This window comes from Electrona antarctica (assembly GCF_951216825.1).
Source record: "Electrona antarctica genome assembly, chromosome: 5".
Classification (NCBI taxonomy): Eukaryota; Metazoa; Chordata; class Actinopteri; order Myctophiformes; family Myctophidae; genus Electrona; species Electrona antarctica.
The window spans coordinates 34,149,014-34,160,499 of NC_136810.1; the positions used below are offsets into that span (position 1 = coordinate 34,149,014).

Sequence of the window (11,486 nt, forward strand, 5' to 3'; positions counted from 1 at the left end):
TCACCAGCAGGCTATCCTTCAGCTGATTAGACCAGGCTCAGCTGGCACCCGCAGGTGAGTCCACTCAGGCTGGGCAATCAGGGAAGGGAACCAGCGACACGAATCCACAGAGGGGTGCCCGGGCCACGGCCATTTCTGAGGTGTATAACATTAACTGATATTAGTTACACATTGCCTACAGGAAACTAATGCATGGAGCAGCAGTGCCCTGTAGGCCATGTGTAGCTAATCAGTTAATTTAACTTAATAACTTCAGTAATGGCCACGCCCAGGGCACCCCTCTGTAGATTTGTCTTTACCAGGTCTACCCAAGCACCTAGCCAGTTGAAGTGGTAAAGAACAAGTGGAGCAGGACTTGAATGGAATGAGAAAGAGATGCAAGACAGAGAAGAATGGAGGATGTGAAGGGTTAACAACTACAGCACAGGGAGTGGTTTCTCATGTGACGCAAATCTAGTGAAATGAAAGTTAAACAGGGAAACTAGTTCGGAGGCAGCATACACTCTACAAACACTGACTGAACACGACTTTTATGAACATACTGTAGTGAAAAGGTGAGTACACCTAAGGACTTAATGATTCAGTAACTGAGAATATTGTGTTGTAACTGTATCCAGACTTCTCATATTTACGTATTCCTTTAAATTCCCCTGTTTAATATTTGTATGGTTTCCAGGAAGTACAGCCTGAGGTATATCGTCAACATTAGAGTGTTCGACTCCCGTTGCCGATCTGATTCATAACTATTCAGCTGTGAGAAGTTAATATTCTTTTTTTTTTTTTTTTTTTTTTAGGGTGTAAACATGGCTTCTGTCAGCATTCTTCTGTCTGAAGAGCAGTTCCTGTGTTCCATCTGTCTGGATGTGTTCACTGATCCAGTCAGCACTCCATGTGGACACAACTACTGCAAAACCTGCATCACACATTACTGGGACAGTAATGATGTGTGTCTGTGTCCACTATGTCAAACAATCTTCTGTACGAGACCAGACATCCTTGTCAACACTTTCATTTCTGAGATGGCTGATCAGTTCAGGAAATCCAAGCAGCTGAACAAAACCTCCATCACAAACCAAGACCCTGCTGAACCAGATGAAGTATCCTGTGACGTCTGTACTGAGACCAAGCTCAAAGCCTTTCAATCCTGCCTGGTGTGTCTGACCTCCTACTGTGAGACTCACCTGGAGCCTCATCAGAGAGTCACACCGTTAAAACGACACAAACTAATCAAACCTGTAAAGAACCTGGAAGATTTTATTTGTAAGGAACATGACAAACCTCTGGAGCTGTTCTGTAAGACCGACCACATGTGTGTTTGTCAGATCTGCACAAAGTCAGACCACAAGCTACATAACATTGTATCTCTAGAAGAGGCATATGACGGAAAGAAGGCTGAGCTGGGAAAGACAGAGGCTGAAGTTCAGCAGATGATCCAGGAGAGACGAGAGAAGATTCAGGAGGTCACACACTCAGTAGAACTCGGTAAGAAAGATGCAGACAGAGAGATGGCATACAGTGGTCAGGTCTTCACTGCTCTGATCAGCTGTATTCAGAGAAGCCAGGCTGAGCTCATTGATGAGATTGAAGAGAAGCAGAAAACAACAGAGAAACAAGCCGAAGGATTCATCAAAGATCTGCAACAAGAAATCACTGAGTTAAAGAAGAGAAGCTCTGAGCTGATGCAGCTCTCTCACACTGAAGACCACCTCCACCTCCTCCAGAACATCCCATCCACCAACACCCCTCCACCCACCCAGGTCAATGTCCATAAATCTTCATATGTGGAGACTGTGAGGACCGCTTTGAAGACACTCAGTCAAGAGATGGAGAAGAAGCTACGTGATGCAGAGCTGACTATGAGGTTCAGGTTAAAGGGAAGACTAGTTGGGCTATAGGAGTGGCCAGGGAGTCAATCAATAGGAAACAAGTCATACAGAGTCCCAATCGGGGTTTCTGGTCTATAGGGTTTATTCATGGAAATGAGTACAGGACTCTTACTGACCCTTGTGTCATCCTTCCTGTAAAACAGAAGGTCCAGACAGTGGGAGTGTTTGTGGATTATGAGGAGGGTCTGGTCTCCTTTTATGATGTGGAGGCCAGAGTTCATCTCTACTCTTTCACTGACTGCACCTTCACTGAGAAACTCTATCCAATTGTTAATCCTAATCCCATTGATGGTGGTAAAAACTCTGCTCCTCTGATCTTCTCTCCGATCAATCACACAGATTAGACTAATTTAACCTGCAGTCTGTTTTCAATTATAACAAATGTTTATATTAAAAGTTCAATTCAACTGTCATTTCAATGAAAAACAAGAAACTATTGTACATGTGTTAATTAGAACTAATTACAGACTAATTATGTCTACATGTGAATTGCATGTGCAATACTGTGGCTGTCTTGGTTTTCTTTCCTTTTCGCTTTCTTTTCTTTTTGTTTTGTTTTTTATGGTATGGCATGGATGATGAGTAGAACTGGAGGAACCCCCTCGTCCCCCGTCCCACTGTTTTTTGTTTTTATTTGTTTTGTCTGCTGGTCAGTTTTGTAAAGTATGTATTTTGTAAAGTATGTGCATGTACGTGGAAAAATTAAAAAAACAATACAAATATTTAAAAAGAACTACAGACTAATATACTAAATGAGCTCTCCATTGAAACATGTATTATTTAGATGAACCAGTTAAGATCCAAAAGGTCACAACATTGTAGTTTTTGTACTTTTCTTTTACTTGTACTATTTTCTAAGAATGCAATGATTTTGATATGAATGATTGGTTATTTTATGTAGCTGCAAGTTATGAATTATAGAAGATGAAAATGTGAAATCTCTAGTTGTAATTATGTGCAAATGCCTGTGAACTGCTTTAATTTAAAAATGTTAATTTTAATGAATGACCACTTTTTTATCCCCTTAGGTGTAATATGGAAATGTATAACTTAACATGTGGTCTGACTGAAGCAATGATTCCCACTCTTTCTCATGATCCAAAAGAGAAATCTATAGCGCACATATAGTTTGTTTCCTGAGAGGTAAACAGTAGGGGTGGGGGTTATGCCTGTAAAATGTTTTTACGAATAAAACAAATGAAGTCAGAACAACTGGCCAGCAGAGTTTATGAAAATTAGCATCATGAAAATTAATCTAATTTGATCATTTTGAACATGTAAAAGATATATGTCTTAGATATTTGACAATTTGGCCAATGTTTGACTTTTATAGTATAGTGTGTTGATTACTTTTGAATGGTGCAATTATGGTCTTATTTTTTTTAATTTAAAAAATGTCTTAGTTACAATTCCTTAAATTGCTACTTTAGAAATATGCAGATACCCCTACAAAAGGCCTACAAAACATACAGTATGATGTATTTTATTACATTTCCATAGGGACATTTCCCCACCAACATAGAATGATATCAGTAATAATAGTAGCCTATACACAGCATGCAATAATGATATTCAAACTTTCTTTAATAGATAGATTGGCCTGTTTTGAACAAACAGCCTCAAATCATGAAACGCCACCAACAGGTGGATTTTTGCAAAACACATTTTTGGAACAAAATGCCTCAAATCATCCAATTCCCATCCAAGTAAGAAGAAATGGCACCCTTTTCACATTGGCCTATTATAGCGCCACTAGGAGGCCACAACCTGACCTGCCCTGGTGGAGACCTGTGCCCCGAGGGGCACTTTATCTAGTTAGTCATGATACTGTAGCTTAGTTTTCATTTAGTTTCTATTTAGTTTTCATCAGTGAAAAAAGGTAGTTGACGAACGTTTTTTTTGTCATAGTATTAGTCGACGAAATCAACACTCCTGGCAAAAACATAGGCCTCAAAATCTACTAATATCAGCGTGTAAGTATCTAAAAAATATATATCTTCACTCCAGCTATGTCCATCTTTGTGTAAACCCAAACGATAAAAAGCGGCACATTCGACCTATTATATTCTCCCCCGTTGGGGACTTAAAAAAACTACAAATGGATATTGACAGTAGGTCTATAAGACTGCACCACAGGCTGAGCAGATGGTCGCTGTTGTTGGCCTGTGGCTGGACAGTGCTCAAATAGGCCATGTATAGTTTCGTACTGCATTGTCATATGCCTGAGGATTAGACAAAATAATGTACATCATTCTTCTTTCAACATACAGTCATAGGCTGTGGTCCCCATAAACATTGAATCATAGCTTGTAATGTCTCTGACATGTGGGTATAATAAGCAATACTGCAGTAAGAGTCAAAGTTTAATAAATGAAAGCAGATTCACATTTTATATTTTGACTCGTTAAGACGTGCCCAAATAGCTGCTAGTGTTCTATAGTTAATTAAGGCAATGCATAACAGTCCATGCCTTCTCTCCAAACAGTTAAGTTATTTTCATTCAAATGTTACACTGGTGCCCTCTGCTGGAGAACCACATGCATTGTTCACTGAAACAAACAAAATGTCAAAGCATTCATTTATCAAAGCATTTTTATTGTCTGTACATGTTAAAAACTGTAAACTGTGCTTTGGCACCTTAATACTTTGTTAATGTAAAACTGTCTTCTGGAAAATAATTTCCATGTAGCACTGTCCAATTTCGATATGAAAAGAAAAGTAAGCACTGCATTTGCACTGTTGGTTTATATTTGTAATCCAGTGGTCACCCTCTCCACCAGCCTATCCAAGAGTGGAAACTGGTCATTATGAGAAAGCTAGATGTCATTCGTGCTTCAGTCATCTCCACCACACAGGCTAAGCAGAGCCCTCTGGTAGTCGCCTTTGGTGTGTTCCTGAATGTGGAACAAATACACAGCATGAGATCAATTCCTATTCTAAATTGTTTAAATAAATGTTCAATATTGTATATGATCTGTATTATGTTGACACCTACAGTGATGGTCTTGTACAGGGACTGGCCATTGTGTGCCTTGAACTCTGTTCGGATCTTCATGAGATCCACTTCACAGCGTGACACCATTATTCTGGTCACCACCTTCTCCTTGGCTCCCTTGCCCTAAGCAGACAAGAGGCACTGAGATACATACAGTAGCAAACACTAAGCACTCTATAAGCTCAGAGTGATGCAATGCTGGTGTAAGCCACTGGCAGCTGCAGCATTCCTGTAGGAATATTGTACTTTCACAAGAACATGTACAGTACATCTCACATGCATTGCATCTGTTCCCAAAAATATCCCCAAAACTGAAAATAACCAAATTTCAGCAAGAAAAATAAAGTGGGTGTTATAAATTACCTTCATGCCTTCACTGAGTCTGTTGGCAAAGTACAGCTGTTTGTTCTCAAAGCACTGAACTGGAACATAAATGCAAAATAAATAAACATTTGATAAGTCATGTTCCATCCTAGCTGATTCAGGAACTTGAACTAATGTACAGTACATACATTTGTTATGACTGATTTTAGAACTTGATAAAAATTACATAAATATAGTCAAGTGCAGACCTGTCTCCCGAGGAGGCGAGACTGAAGCCTGAGTCTCCGGACATAAAAACACGCACACGCACACGCACACACACACACAAGTGCGGAGTACGTACCCAGTGTGAGGAATGACTTTTCTAGGTCTCCTTTAACTTCTTTGCGGATGCTCTCCTGCATGTCATATGGGCTATAGTTCTTATATCTGTCAAATACTAGCAAGGGAGAGAGAACAATTAGTCAGTGGTTACAGTATTTACTCTGCATTAGAACACAAAGCGCATACAAGTCTGCTTATCTTTATAGCACTTTTATTAGAATTCTGCATAGGACAGTGAAGAGAGACTTGGAGGTGAGGGTGAGGTGAGGAGGCTTACAATGTGCAACAAAGGTCCCTATAATTGATAATCAAACTGGCGACATTAAGGTTACGGGATCAGTGATTCTTAGTTCTTACTGACCTAGTAACCAAGTCAAATCAACCTGCAGCTGACCCCTGTTCAAAATTCAAATCTGACCCGAGACACTTTGCTTGCATGTCATCGGCCTTCCCTCTTATGTGCACTTCATTAGACATTTGTTAAGAAGACTTAATGCTGTAACTTGACTGGATCTTGTACCTTTCTGGAGGTGGGGTACACTTCTCTCTGACATAATGGAGATCCATGTAGCCACATCTGTTCCTTTCGTCCCAACTCCAGCATTGTATAGAGCCTGGGTTACAATAATGAACCACTTGTCAAGAGGGGCGCCTTTGCAAGCTCATGGCACAGGGTGTCATGCGTTTACATAGACATTCACATACAGTATGCTGACTGAAATGTGATGGTACTTACCCTGGCATCTTCATCAATCTTTTCATAGTCTATAACACAGGATGGGTCTGTCCTCTTAGTCTGCATAGAAATAATGGTATGACTCAGGGAACTGGTTGAGGGCATATGGTGTTAAAGACAAATATGCATTAAGACAGGAACCACTAGAAGTCACCTGAATCAGGGCAAGGAGTAGCTTGGCAAAGTTCCCGGAGGTGTCCCCAGCCACATCCTTATCCAGGTCCTTTTTGAACACTGCAGTAAAAACATTTACAAGTCAGATATTCAGCTGATTTAAAAAAAATAAGTAAATCAAAGAACAAGATTCTTGGGCAGAATGTCCTCTTTTGTCAACAAAAGTGCTCTCAAAACTCTAGCAGGAGCTCTGATTCAGCCATCCTTTGACTATGCTTCCACCTCTTGATTCTCCAGCATCACAATGTCACTTAAGACTAAGCTTCAGACCTCCCAAACCAAACTAATTCGACTACTTCTCGGCCCGGGGCCCATGACCCACCTCTTTCCATCCCATTTGGCTAGTCTGGTAGAAGACAGAGTTAAGCAATTGAAAATGGGTTTGACATTCAAAATTGTAAATGCAGCCTTGCCCTCAACAGTACCCGCATACCTGACCAACTACCTCAAAATAGTGAGTGACACACTGACACCCACAGCCACAATACTAGAGGGAGCGTGAACAACGATCTGGTACCTCCCACTTTTAAAACAAATATGGGTAAATTCTCCTTCTACAACACGGCCACCAAGGTGTGGAATGCCCTGACCCCCTCCCTCAAAAAAATCTGACATCTTTTAAAACAGGCCTGAAAATCCACCTTTCATCAGGCCCAAGGGAGAATAAACTAGATAAAGTGCCCCTCGGGGCACAGGTCTCCACCAGGGCAGGTCAGGTTGTGGCCTCCTGGTGGCGCTATAATAGGCCAATGTGAAAAGGGTCCCATTTCTTCTTACGCCTTGGATGGCAATTGGATGATTTGAGGCATTTTGTTCCAAAAAATGTGTTTTGCAAAAATCCACCTGTTGGTGGCGCTATAACAGGCCAATGTGAAAAGGGTGGGATATATTCCTCAGCCTAGTAGGAAAGTCTGTGAAAGATTTCATGTAAATTGCACGCTGCATTCATGATTTGAGGCTTTTTGTTCAAAACGGGCGTCCTGCAAACTTTGTAAGCCAATGTTAGCCAATTTGGGATGCCAGCTTCCACATCTCATATTAATGGCTGAGAATCTTATTAAATGCACGTTTTAGACTTACATTCTTTGTAAACTTTCTTGATCTCTACCAGCTCACTGTTGCTGCGCGAGCACAGAAACTCAATTAGGACCTCCTCATCTGTTCCAAGACCCTGAGAATGAAAATGAAACATCTTTCCATTCATATTTCCATCAATACGGAGACTTAGTAGTGATAACATTCAGATCATACAAATGAAAAAGTGTGACACTATCATTTAACTACTATGATTATTGATTAGTATGATGCAGCCATGTTGATTTTCAATTTTGTTGTTGAAAAAGGCGACACAGCAGGGGAGGACTAAATCCCAGGCCTGGATAGACCATCTACTAAAGCAGTGGTTCCCAAACTGATCTACAAGCTCACAACATTGTGAGCCTGTGAGTTGTTGGTGGTGCTATAACTGTTATAGCACCACCAACCAACACCACCATAACAGGCCAATGTCAAAAGGGTGGGATATATTCCTCAGTCTAGTAGGAAAGTCCGTGAAAGATTTCACGTAAATTGCACGCTGCGTTCATGTGATTTCAGGCTTTTTGTTCAAAATGGGCCAATCCTGCAATCTTTGAAAGCCAATGTTAGCATTAGGATGGAATATGAAATATCGGACAGATCCGTCTTGAACACATGACTATAGAGATAGTGTGTAACGATTTGCGGGATTTTTGGACAGAATCTGGAGGAGTAATATAAAAATAATTGTTTTTCAAAAGTCGGCCTCCTGGTAGTGCTATAACAGGCCATTCTGGAAATTTTGGGGCAGAGGTTCATCGTTGGCAACCAGGGAGTGTGTGTGGAAAATTTGGCATCGACCGGGTTAACGGTGCCGGAGATGAGCTGTTAACAGAGGGACGGACGGACACACGCACACACATGGACTCATTTGGAGTGCAAGGTGGAGACAATTACTGTCATTTTACCAGGAGAGGGCAGTGCAGCCTTACAACCTGCTCCAGTGTTTTCTGGTAAGCCTTAACAGGTAATATAATGTGTCCTTTACCTTAATAGATCCTCTGATCTCTGAGGCGTCGTACTGGGCCGTGCTCTTCATCAGTCCCAGAATCACGGGTTCCAGTGAACCAGACAGCGCTCCCTTCAGGGCTGTGATCATGTCCTGTTAAGAAAAGCATCGAACCTCATCAGAGAGTGGCCTATATTATCAAGGACCCTGCATTGTAACGTCTAACGTGTGTGAATTGATGGAAATAAGCTTATCAGACTCAGACTTATCAGGCAAGACTGGCCAGATTTGTTATATGGCCTACCTTCTTGGCTCTCCTTTCATATGCGAAGGCAATGTCTCGCCTCTGGGAGTACGTCCGTTTGGTTAGGATGTCAATGATGGCATGCTCATCCACCCCTGGCATTGAAGTACAGAGTGGAGATATAGACAAAAGGATGATGGATTTGCATTTTCATATTACATGAACTTGAATAGAATTGATTGAACATTATGTTATATGTAAATGGAAGAGGTAAAATAGCAATTGTTTCCAAAAACACCAGTAGTAATTTTCTGCATAAAGACTTTTAACTGTACCGTTTCACCATTTCACCACCATGTTTGACAGGCCTTCCATCAGATGAGTAAGCTTCCATGGCTTTACTCATGACAGAAATTGCCACTGGCTGGGATGGAGACCATCAGCAGTGAAGCATTACATTGGAGACGTTCCCAGGCTCCAAGCACAGTAAAACGTGTTTAAAGCCAGGAAGCTGACTCACAAATACCAGCTTCATTGCCCATCCCACACTTAGCACTAATTTACAAAAAAACATGTGAACCATTTACCCTTGGTTTTGATAGCCGTCTCTATTCTGGCTGCATCTTTATCAGCATCAAAGTCCTTGGCAGGAACCACAGTGGGGTAGGTGGCCTCTTGGCACTGTGGATTCAAGACAATGTTATAATGAGTGTGGACTGTGGAGTGAATCCAAGTGAACGATTAAATGCAATGTCCTTAGTGTTGGATTTATGTTACTGACTGAAACTAGTGTCTTACTGTATTAAGAGAGAGTTGACCCAGGAACTCGGATACCATAGCCATGTTGATTGTCCTGGAAAAAGATGACAAACGAATGGTTTTGTTTATCAAATCACACAAGGTAAAGCTCAGTGCCCACCACATATTGTTGACACATCAGTGTGCAAATCTGACCCTGCTGAGGTCAGATTTGCTTTGTATATAGTCCTCGCCCTCTCCCCCCCCACCCACACACTACTGGCAACAATTAGTCATAAGGCACATTTCATCACAAGACCAGTTTCCTCTTGAAAGTTTACAGAACCCGTCTCAAAATATCCACACCAAGTTTAAGCCATTTAATCTCATCAAATAGTTTAATTGTTAATACTTACAGATAACAGTCCATTGATAACACAACTACAGATAACACTGTTGCCAAAAGTAGTTTACACTTTTTTTTCAAACAATGAATTAAACACACAAGGAGTTTAGTTCTGACACACATCTGCCAGCCAGACACAGTGTCAGCCAAATTATGTTTCAGTAGATTTTGGTGGTCCGTTAAATACTTTGCTGTGGAATGTCTTAAACGCACTGTATCATTTATGTTAAGAAGGCCTCTTCTAGCATGAAGTACACCATTTAACACATTGCAAGCTGCTAAATTGAACATTAACATACTACTGTACTTGAATGAGCAGGAGCATACAGGTGATTATCATGTGTTATGTGGTTTACCGTAAATCACTAATCTTCCTAATGTATTAAGTGACAGAGAACTCTCTTCAAGCTACCGCAGAAGTAACCTCATTAACTTGGCAAACAGAAATCATAGTTAGAACACAATTGTAAAGCATGAATACTGTCAGCCTACCTGATTTAACAAAGTTGAGATGATGCACAGAAGAGTACTGTGTGTGGAGTGGACTGGGTGTGGTACTTAAATACCACAGGGTTTTCCCATGGAAAGGCTTCCCCTTTCTCCTCCCCTGACCAAAATATACTCCCCTTTCAGCTCCACATGCGTAGGTCTACTCTGCACTCAGACCCTAGCCTGGTTAATAAACCAGACCGAATCAGTGTGATATTAGTCTGGCTTATTAGCCAGGCTACTCAGACCCCACCCTGTCCAATGAAAGTCCCAATTTACAGACCTACAAGCTCACACACACCGTGTTGCAGCGCGTCGAGTTAGGTTATTTTGGGACACAACTAAGTACAACAAATCAAATCACCCTTGAGTATCCCTGGCAGAACTCAACTCGAGATCAGTTTGCTAATTCAGCTCATGAAAGTCAAGTTGTGGAAAAACTATGGCAAAGTCAACTTGTTGGAAGGAGGTAGGGCCCGCACACCATTCTTTTGGTAAAGAATTACTTTATTGAATAAATAGACAACGTTTCGATCTTGACAGATCTTCGTCAGGTCAGTATACAGATGCACACATTTTCATCACTTTTATCTAGTTCCCTCAGATCGAGTCCCTCCCCTCGTTATGTGCCACCCCCACAAAACACAGGTGAGTCTCATTACTCATGAGGAGCCAGAATTGTGACAGAGTATACAAAATATACTTATATATACCATTTACATAGAATACATCATAATATTAAAAACATTACTTAAAAACATTCTTTCACTCTAGTTGAGACTCCAGTACCACATTATCTCATGAGTGTGGACATAGAACAATTGAAAATAAACAATTGTGGTAATGTGGTACTGGAGTCTCAACTAGAGTGAAACATTTTTTTTAAGTAATGTTTTTAATATTATGATGTATTCTATGTAAATGGTATATATAAGTATATTTTGTATACTCTGTCACAATTCTGGCTCCTCATGAGTAATGAGACTCACCTGTGTTTTGTGGGGGTGGCACATAACGAGGGGAGGGACTCGATCTGAGGGAACTAGATAAAAGTGATGAAAATGTGTGCATCTGTATACTGACCTGACGAAGATCTGTCAAGATCGAAACGTTGTCTATTTATTCAATAAAGTAATTCTTTACC

At 40.8% G+C, this 11,486-nt stretch overlaps 2 protein-coding genes across 2 annotated transcripts; one reads left to right on the top strand and one right to left on the bottom strand.

Moving 5' to 3' along the window:
• The first annotated feature begins 204 nt into the window (after positions 1-204).
• Positions 205-3,053, top strand: LOC306923153 (E3 ubiquitin-protein ligase TRIM47-like). Its single transcript, XM_079501181.1, has 2 exons — positions 205-554; positions 795-3,053. The coding sequence occupies exon 2, from the start codon at positions 804-806 to the stop codon at positions 1,893-1,895; it is 1,092 nt and encodes a 363-aa protein (XP_079357307.1). The 5' UTR covers positions 205-554; positions 795-803; the 3' UTR covers positions 1,896-3,053.
• Positions 3,054-4,460: 1,407 nt separating this feature from the next.
• On the bottom strand, positions 4,461-10,906 carry anxa2a (annexin A2a). Its single transcript, XM_079501392.1, has 13 exons — positions 10,346-10,906; positions 9,508-9,562; positions 9,297-9,390; positions 8,770-8,864; positions 8,505-8,618; positions 7,520-7,610; positions 6,420-6,499; positions 6,266-6,325; positions 6,050-6,143; positions 5,549-5,644; positions 5,245-5,303; positions 4,882-5,004; positions 4,461-4,780 (listed from the first exon to the last, which is right to left on the bottom strand). Exons 2-13 carry the CDS (start codon positions 9,550-9,552, stop codon positions 4,721-4,723), a joined length of 1,011 nt encoding a protein of 336 aa, XP_079357518.1. The 5' UTR covers positions 9,553-9,562; positions 10,346-10,906; the 3' UTR covers positions 4,461-4,720.
• Positions 10,907-11,486: the final 580 nt, after the last annotated feature.

Coding starts and splice junctions, on each gene's coding strand:
- anxa2a (XM_079501392.1), bottom strand. CDS start 9,552: ATGGCTATGGTATCCGAGTTCCTGGGTCAACTCTCTCTTAATACA. Junction 5,645..6,049: donor TGTACCCCACCTCCAGAAAG/GTACAAGATCCA, acceptor CTCCCTTGCTAG/TATTTGACAGATATAAGAAC. Junction 5,304..5,548: donor AAAGTCATTCCTCACACTGG/GTACGTACTCCG, acceptor TTTATGTTCCAG/TTCAGTGCTTTGAGAACAAA.
- LOC306923153 (XM_079501181.1), top strand. CDS start 804: ATGGCTTCTGTCAGCATTCTTCTGTCTGAAGAGCAGTTCCTGTGTTCC.